Source organism: Diadema antillarum, unplaced genomic scaffold, assembly GCF_040938485.1.
Source record: "Diadema antillarum isolate AM-2024a unplaced genomic scaffold, OU_Dant_1.0 seq00001596_RagTag, whole genome shotgun sequence".
NCBI lineage: Eukaryota > Metazoa > Echinodermata > Echinoidea > Diadematoida > Diadematidae > Diadema > Diadema antillarum.
This window is the reverse complement of record NW_027272312.1, coordinates 67,878-82,566: the sequence shown is the minus strand read 5'-3', so window position 1 is coordinate 82,566 and position 14,689 is coordinate 67,878. Positions and strand designations below refer to the sequence as shown.

The 14,689-nt window shown below is 36.8% G+C and overlaps 1 protein-coding gene across 1 annotated transcript in view; it reads right to left on the bottom strand.

The window, feature by feature from the left end:
- LOC139710971 (uncharacterized) overlaps positions 1-13,977 on the bottom strand; it is a 40,988-nt gene extending 27,011 nt beyond the window's left edge. Inside the window, exon 1 of the mRNA XM_071622888.1 lies at positions 13,827-13,977. Within this exon, the coding sequence (XP_071478989.1) occupies positions 13,827-13,862 (36 nt within the window). The 5' untranslated portion in view covers positions 13,863-13,977. The remainder of the gene's footprint in view (positions 1-13,826) is intronic.
- Positions 13,978-14,689: the final 712 nt, after the last annotated feature.

The following is a 14,689-nucleotide window of genomic DNA, read 5'->3' as shown; positions in this document are numbered from 1 at the left end:
TCAATCCTGTTATGAAGAGAGTAAACAAGATATCATCAAAAGAGGGCATGTGTGGTGTTATATACTGAGTTTATGCCAAAATGCAAAGTGTTCATACATATAGAAGTTGTAGAATTCTTTTTGTTCCGTGGGTGCTGATCCACATACAATGTAAATCGTAATACATAAACACACAAAAACACCAAGTATGCATCTACTCTGTATTCGGTGCTCTCATCTGAGTTCCAATAGCTTTTGAGCAAACTATCTTAAAACTTTGCTTGTCTAATGCATCCATTAGAGCAAAATCATTTCCTAACTGTGAAGTACAAATGACTGGGCACAAATTTGTCAAAGGAAAGCAGTCTTCCATAGGAGGAATTTCATTGCAAATAGAAAAAAATACACCCTATCATTATACACATGTATAACTTACTGCAAAAGCTATTAATTTTGCAAGGGTGTAATTTTTTGCGAATTTCACACATCACTGTTGGGCCGCGAATATGTGAAAATATTGTAAAAAGACAGGCATTAAAAGTGCACTTATGACAGTCTCTATGTCAAATCGCAAATACAGTATTACTCACATACACTGTACATGTATGTACAACTGTATGTGACGTCCTCATTGTAATGTAGTGTGATAATTGACAAAGGATACAGGATGTACGTGTAACCATAAGAAAATTGTGGTCCACTGAATATCATCTATCACATCCACTGCCAATTACACCATTATACTGCACACAAGATCTTCAAACAGAGGTGCTACATAGTAAATCATCTGACACGGCAAAGAGGAAAAACTGCTATTTACCCACGACGGTGTCCTAAGGGTAAACTTCAGATTAAATTAATATTTTCATTGACATTAATACAACTTCAAGATCAGTGACCAGTCTAATGATGCACATATTTTCACTGATTTTCTGTATTTGTGCTACTGTTCCCATTCAGAATTATTTATTCCAAACACTTTATGGCTCCCTTTACGACTGCAATTCCTCCTACACTGTAAATAATTTCACCTATAACAGTGCATTGTCTATGAAACAGCCTAGATATTTGTGAGCACATAAGGTCAGTTTTACGGTAAAGGGTGTAACTTTCAATTTTTAGCCTTTTCGCCCACCCTGAACACATAGATTTACAGATCTCAAAGATTTTTTCCCATGTGAGTCACCTTATGAGTAGCCACCTTGGGTAGCATAATCAGGTCCAGGTATTGATGCGTTTTGTTTTGACAGTCACATATGTACCCTAAAAATGACTATTTTGTTGCATTGAAATTTATATAACATTTTTGAAATGTTAATAATTTTCTACAGCAACTGCAGAGATCTAATTTTTTATGTTAAAAGCATAGTTGTATGGTCAATTGAAATGACCAAATTAGTTTGGTTTGTATCTGGCCCTTTATTTTAGAATACTATGACTTCAAATTTGAGGTTTCGGAGGCTTCATTTTCCGTTAACAATTGTTTACAAACTTTGATGGACAGTAATGATCAGTGGATGTGTTTTGGTTACTTTCTTTTATGCTGAAAATAGTAAGGTACAGCTAAACTTTAGACTTACATCAAAGCTTACTTGATTCTAGGGCTATTTGAAATTTTGTGATAATTTTATTCCATCAAGTGAAATTTCCGTTAGCAGTTTTGAAGCCTCCGAAACAAAGTGTTTAGTCAAATAATATGAATATAGATAAGAGAAGCAACCTAATCTATATGTCAAAATGTAGGATATGGGGCCCTAACCTAATAGACCAAAAATAGTTAAGATCCGCCAAACTCTCTGAAAATAGGAGACAATACAAATTTTCCGTTAACACATGAAGCCTCCGAGATGCATTGAAGCCTCCGAAACAGTAAAAACATCTAATTTGACATTTCTGATAAATTCTTTGAGTGTCTGCCCCAAATCATGCCATGAAATCATCAACAGACATGGACAGACAACAAAAATAATAAAAACATTATGATACTGCAATAATTTTTTGAGCTAATACACTTTATAGAGAAAAAGTGGTTTCGGAGGCTTCAAAAGGATGTTAACACTGCATTTTTGTGATTTTCTCAGGACAAAATCAAATTAGATTTATTGTTCACCCACCCAATGATCGCTTATGACATATCTAAAGATATTTTATCACATTCAGTTTTCTGGCTGCTTTGTTTACTCACCAATATAGATTTACTATACGATTTACCTATTTTTCTTATAGTGCAGACGTGTCACACATAACTCATCTTTTCACTCAGCAATAAGATATTAGCAGATGAGGATGTTGCCCCACAAATATGTTTAAACAGTGTATATCAACCAAAAAAGACACAATTTACCCATCACTTTCTACATAACATACATGATTTTCATAAAAACATACGGCATACCAAATTGATTTTCCAGATGTTTCGGAGGCTTCATTTTATGTTAACAGCATGTAAATGGAATGTTTTGATTACAATTTTGTAATTCTAAGTCTATCAAATAACTGTTTGGACTGAATGAGACTTAATGATTCCTCAAGCAAGGTGTAGATAGTTGTTTAAATGTATGAAAAGCATTTATTTTGTAGGTTTCCTTTTGAAACAATGGAACAGGCTAGATATTGTGAGTAATGAAAGTGACTTCCAGCTTGCGTGCAAGCCCACATCATGCAACAGTAGTGCAACAAAGCAAGTAGTTGTGGATACATCAATGTTCTTAAGTTGGATAACTCATTTTTACTCTTGAGAGAAGTTGAAGTGTTGTGACCATATTTGCATCACTCTTTTGACTGGTTAGACTTCGTTAATGAAGACCAAACAATTACTTGATTATTTAGTGTTAAATACACTATTTTTTAAAGAACTGAACACTATTCCTGTCCTGAAGATTCAAGGACTTTAATAGATGGTTATTCAAGAGGGAAGCATACACTTAACTAAGAAATATATTACTTTTGAATTTAAGGTTGTATCTTTTATGCATGATCAAGAGCAAATGGTGGGAAATACTTTTTGGATTTTTACACTTTCGACTCACTATCATCTGAGTGTAATAGTTTCGAAACACAATCTTTTACATGTCCATTTTATATAACCCACTGACAAATCCATTCCATTGTTACTCACATGGCATTTGTTTTTTGCCATACTAAAATCTTGACTTTTTCAGCTTTCCATTTCTTAACAAGTTCTTTGGCTTTCATTTCCAATACTTATTTGGAGGAAAGTAATTAATCAATAAATTTGTGATAGGATTTGAAAATAGCTAACATCTTGCAGATTATCATTTCTGTGGTGTGACTTGGATCACAGGGTACTGTTTTGGAATTTTGACATTTGATTACTTCATTCAGACAGGTTTTCATATCAATCTGTATGTCAGATCTGATGCATGTAAGGTGCAACACAATCTTGATACTATACCATATTTTCCATACTTTATCATGCTGGCAGTGACCACTTGACTATTTTTGATTAAACAAAATGTAACTTGTGTTACGAAACATCTCTTCGCATACATGTGTGAGACGCTATGACATGTTTGCGGATGTACAACCATTGTAGTTCTCAGTGCAGTAAATGGACAGTAATGGTTGGGATAGGATTGTTTATAAATGACATATAGACCTCTACTTATAAATAGCCTGTTGCCATGGGTTACATGTAGTTTACATGGGTGGGTGACTGGAGAAGTTATGTTCATGAAGAACAATATTGAAATGATTGAAATCTTTATAATCTGTTTAGTCCTGGCTTTTCTGGAAAAAGTTACAAGCCCCTAACTATTTTGAAATTCAAATGGTTAAAACTGTAGTCTGTGGGTTTATATACTATTTAAAACAAACTTGTGGGTTTCTAACAAACTTAAATATTTAAACACATTTGCTGCTTTTTAATTTTTTGCTAAAAAGGTTGTCATTTTTAGAAACAGTAAAAGTTCTGTTAGCAATTTCTCAATGCGTACCTTCAAAAGCAGGCCTCCTAGCTGTCACAGGAGTCACACAAACTGGAATTTTATAAAATAACTATAAAAAAAGAAGCCTTGAAGAATAAAAAAAATAAAAATAAAATGATATGAAATAGGGGTGACTTGTATACCACAGAAAAAGAAAGTAAAATTCTAACTATCATATATTATAGGGAACTATACATTTGGTCAACATTTTTTTAATTCAAATTCATACACAGTCATGGGTAGGGTAGGGGTACATTTCTTTTCAACAGGCGATTCAAAAAGATGAATGGGATCTTGACCATTTCAATTTCTATTGAGCTCCATGATAATATCACCAATATATTGATTATAATTCCAACTCTATTTTGATGATGACAGTTTGATGATGACCCTTACATGGAATGGCTGATCGGTGTTTAAGATTGCTGTTCTATGACCATGATCACTGCATTTGATAGCTATAGTTGGGGATATCAGGCATGGTCCATATGCAAAAGAATGTTTATAAGCCTTTTTTCCCCTTTCTATATTTTACAATGCTATGTTGTAATCTAACCATCATGCCATCACATAGTCTATTTTCTATCCCTTTCTCATCAACAGTTGAAATTGATTTCACATGTATATAAAACAATCATTATGATGGGTGGTTTATGTCAATATACATCCCACAAACTGCACTTATAAAGCAAGCAAACATAATCTTTGCATTAAGTCTATAGCTACAGTTCTTACTCACTGAAAGTAATTCTTACTGCATTATGATGAAAAGTTTGACAAATGCATACAGCTGTACATGTGTGTAGCCTAATCATGTTCTGCAATGCCAAAGTCATGGATATGCAAATACAGTGTATGTATACAACTGAGCATAAAGATTTAAAATATTTTTCTTTGTCTCTTAACATATATGTTGGAAAGTCTTTTTTCTGCATACAAATAAATACTATTTTTCATGTTACAACATTGTTAGTTATTTGGAAACAATCAGCTGCATTAATGTACTTCATATCACCTTAAAATGGACCATTTTTGCATGTTAACAGTCATGATGAAGCCTCCGAAACATGCGTTGCTGCTAACTTTAAGCCGCAAAAAAGAAAGAAAGAAAAAAGAAAGATGTTCCTAATCAGTGTACTTTTATTGCTACTGTTGCAGTTTCCTTTAGAATCATATTGCCTCATGTAATATCATAAATTCGAACTGAGCATTGCTCAAAGTGTACAGTTTGTTATTCACTTTTGTGGAAGCCAATGTCCTTATAATAACAAGTACAATTTGTATGAAGGGTAAACATTATGCACTGCCATAAAATGTACATCTGTATACTGTTATTCACATTTTATTGATGCCCTGTTGTTATTCTAGCATGTAGTGATAGTTGCTTACTGTAGTTTTATTATTTTAAGTGAATACAGGACTAGAACTTTGTGTTAGCAGTTTTGAAGCCTCCGAAACACACTAGTTTGTTAACTGAAGCCTCCGAAACTCACAAGTCTGAAAATTTCAACTTTGTCAAAAATAATCAAATTTCTTTGGGATTTGGGTTGATAAATGTTTGTTACCAAGAGATAATTTAGGGCTATGTTTAGAGTGGCTCTTGCTTCTAGAACATTCTTTTAACTTAAAAATAGTTTGTCAGGTACCATTTTTACCTTGGAATTTGAAGTTCACATCCAAATAATTGCAAGAGCGAATATCTGTTGGGGGAAAAGTGTTTTGATATTTCAAATAAATGTTCACAGCAAATGAAAAGTTGCATTACATCCACCATTTATCTTCATTTGGTTGCTGTGGGTGACCAAAACATTCTTGTTGTTTTTACCTAAATTTATCTAAAATTCCATGATAGTCACTTCATTTTTCATATTTAGCCTAAGAATTAAGCTCTGGAATGACAAAATATTGAAAATATAGACATTCCTATATAAAATAAAGGCAAAAATAAAAATGGAAATACAACTTTAATTTTTGACCCTTGCCACATCAAAGTTACACCCTTTACTGTAAAACTGACCATAAACATGCATGGTCCTCAGTGAGCTCAGAAGAAAGAATGTTTGTTTGCGGTTTGTCCATAAACACCTACTTCTAGTGGGCATTTTTCACTGCTTGATCAATCATCCTCAACAAATGTTAGGCCGTATCCCTGCAGGCATATTTATTTTTCTGTCTTTCTTTTTTCGTCACAGAGACTGATCAAGGTAATCAAATGTGCATGCAGCAAAACTTCATTCAACGTGTCATTTCATTCCATGCTGAATGAGACAGTTGGAGCAGACTGTGCAGTACTGTATTATTTTGATATAAAACTAGGGTTTATTTCACCACATTTTGCCCAGTTTACATACATATGCACCTGGGACCATTTCCTGACTTATTGCTTGGGTTTCTCATCAGGATGTTATTTATACTTTGAGTTCGTGCATGATGTAGGAAGCAATTTGTCAAAAGGTACCGAGGCATTGGGGGTTGGGACCATACAGGCAATCATCCAAACGAGGGATGATTCCTGTGACAGACAGCCTGAATAGACATCAGTCAACGGCACTTCGCGACACACGAAAAGAACATCGCCGCAGATGGCTGCTAAGTCAGTGGTTGTCTTCGCATCAAGAGCAGGTTGCGAGAAAATCAAATTACGTTGCCATATTATAAAGCCCTACTGTGGGTGCCTCTAATGGCTCCATGATACAACATTATCACTCTTCCTCCAGATGTCGATAAGGAAGTTCGCTGCCAATGTCTATCAAGACAATTTCGTGGATGTGAAATCCATCTGGCTCTACACTATATGCTCTTACCAAGCATTATGACAACCATCGGAAGAAAATTTGATCGGTTGTTATTATGCACAGGTATACACACATCATTGATCTCTCATAATATGGCATTATAAAGAGCCAAAATGGAAACCATGCACATCTAATATTGAAACATGACTTCCGTCAGGTCTTGAAGAGCTCTGAAGCCATTCATGAAAGTCATGTCATGTTGCTCAAGAAACCTCTATGCTCCAAACTGCAACAAAATTCTATGATCACTCCATTTGAATGCTACAATGTACCAATATTACCAGGCAAGTAAAAGAAACAATCATGGAGTATTATTCAATCGTGCAAATTCTTGCATACTAGTGACTTTCCAACTGGCATAATCAATTAAATACAAACACGTAAAATCTTTTTCAAATTTCATACCAGTGTCAGATTTTCAACAAGCACATAATGTACACTGCAAAATACAGTTCCATAGTTCATAAATCATATCAAAATGTGAATGACTGTTAAATGTACATGTATGCAATTTCACACTCACCTTTCTTCCTTTGAAATAGCAACACTCCATTGCAGAAATTTTTTTTTTAAATTAGATTTTGTCAACTAGTTGAAAATCAAGCCGACGGAATGAAACAAGTCCAAAACAAGGTACTTCCCATTATTTAGTGTGTTTGTAGATGACAAACTTCCACTGAAGACTATTGCTAGTTGACAACCTGTAACACACTTTGTATTGTGTTAAAACAAAAATGCCCCACTGACACACAATGTTTTATGCCATAGACTGGCACTTAGTAATATTACAGCAGTGCATACATACGATATTAATCTAAACACTTCAATGAGAGATGGTGTTCTCTCCTTTCCATAATGTAATGATAAATCTTTGTCACTCAGGGAAGAGTAATTTTGCCGACAGCCAATGGCAGGTGATTGTTGACAGGAATGAACATCTCACCTGAAATTACTCGGCAGAATCAAGTTCAATAAACACAGCTTCCTCACTAGCTACAAAGTGTAAAAAGTGTCAGAGTACGCAGGCAAATGTGGCAAAATCTCCCAGAGTGCAAAACCACAACATTATATTTCCCCTAGTGTACATTTGTTGTTTTTTTTTCATTCTGACGCGAGGTGCAATTTATCCCTTATTTTGAATATTACCTCACTCCTTACATGTGACGTTCCGTGGGTCTCCTACCTCTGCAGTGAAGTCAAACCCTTCAACATCAATTGCTATCTGCCAGCCCCTAGTTTTTCTCTTAAATGTCAGCAAGCATTGTAAACATCTTTTGTCTTCTGCACCCAACCATCAAGAAAGTGGTACGCAAGTCTCGCCTGGCGTGGAAACTTCCACACTTTGTGGAATGGCCATTTTTCACAAACTTAATGCTGCTAAAGATGATTGATTGGGCGACAGAGGGGATCTGTCCTAAAAAGGTGCAAGTTTGCTACCCTCTCTCTCTCTCTCTCTCTCTCTCCCCTCGGACCTCTATCTATCTATCATATATCTATCTATCTATTTATCTAAGTAGTATTTATCTATATCTATACTATCTACCTACTGTCAATGTGTATTGTATCTACTGTAAAAGTGGAAATTTTCATGGTGTTGAAATTTTCGTGCATTTCGCGCAACCAGAAACTAGCGCGAAAATAAAAGCGCGTGAATATCTTTGCTTGTCATATGTTCCAGTACTTGATGTCTTGATTCCAAGGAATTAAAAACATGCGAAACTCTTCTTACCTGGCTGAGCGCGAAAAATTAGTCATGCGAAAATGTCCACTTTTACAGTATGTCTTTGATGGGAACTTATCTTGTGTTTGTATGGCTTTAGTTCTCCTGTGTATTTGTCTATAAAACTCATCTTCATACACAGTAGATCATCACTGCCTAACTCCAACAATTTTCTGAGCCTCTGGTAGATCACATTCATGCAGCATTACGCAGGACAATATCAAAAGACGAATCATATCCCCATGTGTGATGTGAAGCATCACACATTCACATTACATTTTAGTTTGAGGGAAACAGGTTAGGAGGGTAGGAGAGGGGTGGGGTCGGACTACTGGCGGAGGAACATGGGAGGAGACATCTGAAGAGTCCCTCCAGGTGAACGAGGGCAATGAAAGGTTCATATTTGACCCCACCAAATGCAAGATGGAATGTGGATAATGTTACCACTTGAGAAGACTACAGTGAACAGTCAGTATGCCAGGGAGACACCAGGAAAGTGGGAGAGAAAGAGAGAACTAAAACTGCATACGTTCATGTGCACAAATTCTTCCGATATGCAAATTCAGCATGCTTAGTGCACAATCGCAAATAGGGTTTGAGTGGTGAGCGGCTTACAGTGGGTGTGATACTATGCCATTTTGTGGTTAAGTCTGGTTCTGACCAAACTGTTTTTGTTCAACCCTGCTCATGTGGAAACTAAGAATGGCTGGTGTTCTTGAGCATACATATGAAATGGCACTTTGGTATTCCCAAGAGGCTTTAGCACTCTCCTTGTGAATGTTATGTACATTGTACAGTACATGTGCGTATGGAAAGCAGCTTGTCTGATACAAAGGACGGGGTGTTCATCATTCATATTAGTAGCCTCCTGGTCCCTCACAATTTTAAAAATCAATCCAAACATTCAACTGTAGGCCTACATGTACCAAGTATAATGGCATTTGCTGAAAGTTCTTCACAAACAAATATTTACAGTAATATGCTATAATAATATTCATGTTTAATGCTGACATGGAAATTGCACTTTGAAATTCCTTCATTTTTGTCAACAGATGTAATCCCTTGGGCATTTATTCCCACAACCACTGATTTGAGCAAAATTATTTTCTTTACTCTGCTATCAGTGCTATTCAATGGGATTTGAGAATGGGAAAGGCATTTGGGAATGATCTACTGCAATGTTTATGAATATTCCCTTAAAAATTATTATTCTACTGGAAAAACAACATGACAGTATTTTTATTTGAGGCCCATGCCAATCATTGAACCCCCCCCCCTCAATAAAAAAACAAACAAACAAACAAACAAAACAGCAATAAAAACTAGAATAATACCCCCCCAAAAAAAAAAACAAACAAACAAACAAACAAACAAACAAACAAACAAACACATACACACAGAACATATCTGGACCAGAGACGGCACAATCAAATTGTAGGTGACATAGAGGGGGTCAGGCTGTTCCCCTCGATTAGCAGGTACAATAAATCATACTGAACACATCTGTCTTCACTACATGATGAGCTGCGATTTGAAAATAAAAAATGCACATTAAAGAAAAAAAAAATGGCTGTGTCGCATGCATGGTGTACATACTGTAGGCCTACTGCCTGTCTGCCCACAACTCTGTATTATTATTAAACATACTGCACAGTCGAGGCCTTCTATCCACCACAAAGTTACAGGGTTTACTTCTCCATTCTGGAAGGGAAAGTGTCCCTCATTCAAGTGTACACATCAACATTTTCCTTGACAATTCCAAATCTATACCCCCCCCCCCCCCCCACTAAATGTACACATGTAATTCCATTAATCAGATATCAAAGTAAGGTTCGAAAACAAATATTGTATTCCACAATGAGACAAGCAAAGAATAAAATACATTGTTTATAATTCTGTCTTGCACCTGAATAATTCATCTCATCTGTTTTTAATCCCTTTCCCTCCCTTGCCTCCTCCCCCCCCCCCCCCCCCATCCCAAAACACTTACACATCCGTAGGGCCTACAGGCAAGCACACATGCATAAATATTACTACAAAAACAAATGCACATAATGGTATACATGTACTTAATGTAGTATACTTGATGTATTTTGGGGTCCAACTGATCTCAATGACCTCTGGACCCTGCAGAAGATTTGTTATTACATAACACCAGACACTGTTTTACTTCTGCTCCCATCAGACCGAAGAGCAAGCAAGCAAGCAAGCAAGCTCCAGTAGTTGTCTATCGGCTATCACAATTATTTAGGAAGCCCTGTCAAACATTTACATTTCTTATCTCTGTTTTCGTTTTCGTTTTGTTTTGTTTAGTTTTTTTTTGTAATACACTGTACCAATAGTGACTGGGCCTCCCAGTGGCATGCAGAGTTCATTCGGGAGTGACAGCTACAGTACACCATAAGAAGCACTGCTGAGCAGTTCTGGATCAGGGCCCTGTGTCGCAGGTTTAGATGCTGTCACGCTTTGCACACTCAAGCATTCCTATCTTTTTCCTTCACTACTGTGTTTACTTGGAGGGAAATCTTAGCACCCACTTCAAACGCAAACAGGCAAAGGAAGCCTACATAATGTAAGGATGTGATGCTCTTTCTATTTGAAGCTGCCTTCCGAAGTGAGAACAGCATTCTTGTATTGAAAGTCCTGGTTTTGAATACTGACTGAACCTCTGCTCTTAAAAGTATAGCAAAGGTCACTAGTGGTTCCACAGAAAACTGATGAAATCACAGCAAGATGGCAAAACTTGCCAGTCAAGTCTGAGAAAGACTTTTAATCAGCAAATCATAATACAACACTATAAAATTGAAACACACACTCAATGTAGGTCTACTACTTGTATTATATATCCGTGACTTATTTTTATCTGCACCATGCTCATCGAATGGAAAAGTTTACATTCCACTGACCAGTAAACTTCACCATATTCTGTCGCTTTTTGAATACTAGAACTTCAAACAAATAGTGCTACACATGTAACACAAACCTGTCACACTTGAGCTTGCTCTGCTAAAACCAGATTGACAGGCACTTTCTGATTTAACACTCACTCTGTATAATTGAATATCAGAAGGAGTAACTGAAAGCTACTCCAAATAATCAATGTCCACAGGACCCTGCAGCTGTTGGAATCAAGTGTCTCCTGTGGCCGTGATAGAATCGGTAGAATTACATTGCCTCAAACTTGCAACATGAACTAACTGATGATTAATACTGGAGAGAATAAGAGGCTTGTCTCTTCCTTGAAAACAGTGGGCACATTGATATGGTTCATGTATTGCTGTCATTTTGAGTGTTACAAGAGAGGGGAATTTATCCCACTATGGTCCCCATACAGAAAGTCGCAATGTTTGAAGGGAAAGGACAAAATAATGCTAAAGGGGAAATTTTTTATCTCTTCTCTCTTTTTTTTTTCCATATAAATTTTTATTTTATAGTGAATAAGAAGACATTAGGCTAACATACTGTAAATTTAATAAAATCATCAGCTCCCTTGTTCACTTTCATTTTTTTAAGTATCTCTTGTATAGGATACAATTTTGTAAACTGAAGATCTCAGTTGCTTTGTACACCCACAATGCATGACATGACAGACTCTGTAATGCAGTGGCTCCTGTGTATCACCCAAACCAAAGTGAGTCCTTTCAGACACAGCAGATGAGCATACAACGTTGTACATGTATTATCAAAACACAATAGTCCTGAGCAATTACATATATAGTGCAGTGAATCAATGTGATGTAAGAAGCTAATCTTGATGTCACATGACTGCAGAACAGAGTTCTTGACATCATGTTAGTGTTAGTAACATTCCAATAAATTTCCCTGGCATGATTGCGATATTATCATTAAAAAGGCTACTTAGACATTGTCTTGTGATAGGTTTTAGAAAGACAAAAGGACATTCAAACTCACACAGAATGACACAACCTATTTAAAAATGACATACAATTTGTAAATTTACAATCATATGACATATTCTGGCTAACAATTTGTTCTTTCCTTCTACCTAGACTTAAAATTCAATATTCATATCATCTAGATATACATCAATGATGAAGACTACTAGCCTAGCACCCTTCACTTCATTCTGGAAATTAACATTGGCATGTCATAATACAGTCGCGTCAAAAATACTACATCTTCCATGCCATGTTTTGCTTTTCATTGATTTTTTTTTTTTCTTTGGGGGGGGGGGTTGTTTATTGCCTTTCGGGTTTTGTTTTTTGTTTTGTATGTGTGTGTGTGTGTGTGTTAGAGAGAATGTGCGTGTGTTTTCTTTTTGGGGGGGTGGGGGAAGATGGTGATAAACAAAGGCTATCACTAGAAGCTCTATCAGTTTTGCAGGCAACCTGATCAGGTGTCAGAAGGTTCCCTATAATCACTGTTCCCTATGATCATGCAACTTGATTGAAGTTTGGCAATGACCTGTATACAACATGGTATATTTTCACGAATTTCACAGGTCAGGTGCCATTAGCAAATCTGGTAACAAACACATGAACATGATTGTCATAAACAAAGTCAGCTGTAGAAGCATAAACAACAAATAACAGATTCCAGTCAGAAGTTGATGCATTCCTGTCAAGGAAGTACAACAGATTCGTATACTCTGCAGAGTAGATAATCTACATGTAGTTTTCTCAAACAGTAGCAGTCAATACTGCAATAAAGAAGTCAAGGTACTCAAGTTTGACATACAGTGGAAACTTGCTAGTTGCTGAAAGTGGTTAGTGGGAGGGCATTAAATAATCTATACATGGAAGACTATTGTCTTTCCAGAGGCCCCCAAAAAACAGATGAATACAGGTATTAACTGCAGTGGTAGCAAACCAACGACCATCCTACCCACACAATACTAAATATCAAAAGCTGCAAAAGAGAACTCTAGCAAACTACAGGAGTCTCTAGCAGCTTGCCATACCATGTCCATGGTCATCCATCCGACCGGTTACCAATACCGGTTGCTCATGATCATGAAGTGGCCTAGGGTATGCTAGGCGGTAGGCGCCGAGTATCAAGAGTGACCTGCAAATTAGTTGCTGTCAATCGAAGGTTTAAGCAACATGGAAAACACTTCACCGTCCCGATCAAAGTAGGCCCTACGTACTACTACACCATATCTATGATCTAGCGACAAGCGAACCACGTCTCGGAAAGTGCTTAGATTCTATTTGAGTAGAGCAGAATGCGATTGAACTGAGACACAACACAAGTATGTAACATGTCATTGTCACAGATGCCCACAGTGGTACCGCCAGCGTACCGCCATAGCATAGTACGCCGGAGCCAGCCCGAGCCCAATCCGATGCACGACAAGCACACTCCTCGAAATTTGAATATGCAGTATCAGGATTCATTCTTCAAGCTTAAAGGGTGAAAACCTACCTTTCCCCTCTTCTTCCTTTCGCCAAGTTTCTCCATTTTATTCCTTTCAATATTCCATATTGGTTATCCGTCACGAAAGCGAGATAAATCCAACGTAAGCAGAAACATTCTGTTGCTAAACAGGAGCTGGTTTCACGTAGCGAGCGTTGTTGCAGACGCCATCTTGATTAAGCTTGCTTCTAGGGTGCTGTTGTGTTGAAAGCTCCACCTCCCCCTGGAAATATGAATAGCTATTATTCAATTGTGTTTCAACACTATATCGAATGGTTCAGTCATAGGAAAGTTATTGATATTATATTGAACATTTTGTAAGATTCCCTCGCTTGGCATGAATATTCACTATAATGACGAATTCCATGGAACTTTCATTCGTTTCTAAAAGTAAATTTAGAGGAGTCCACTTTAATGACATAATAGCCCTCCGGAGAAAATCCTTCGTTCTTGTCGTGGACGTTTTCCTTATCAAAAGGAATCTCGACAAAAGCTGTTTTCCCAACAAAAGGGAATAAACTGATACACTTCGTTGCCTTTAGTTGTTTCCTCGATTGGCCCACTCTTTCTTCCTCTATTCACTTGATAATCTCTTCGAGACTGTTCAAAGGAGAAAGGATACTCCGAAGAGACAAAAGGGGTTATTCACTGAAGGTCGAGAAAATTTGGTGTAACAAGCTCGTTTAATTCCACGAACGCGAAAGGGATTCCACTTTGTAGTTTAATCCTGTTAACCAGTCATTAAATCGCTATCAAACACAAGGTTAACTTGAAAGGTGAACCATAGGATCGCTATTCTACAATATTCTTTAGCTTCGTCATGCACGGCAAGGAAGGGGGAAAATGAAGGTTGCTTTGTATTTTTTCTAAAC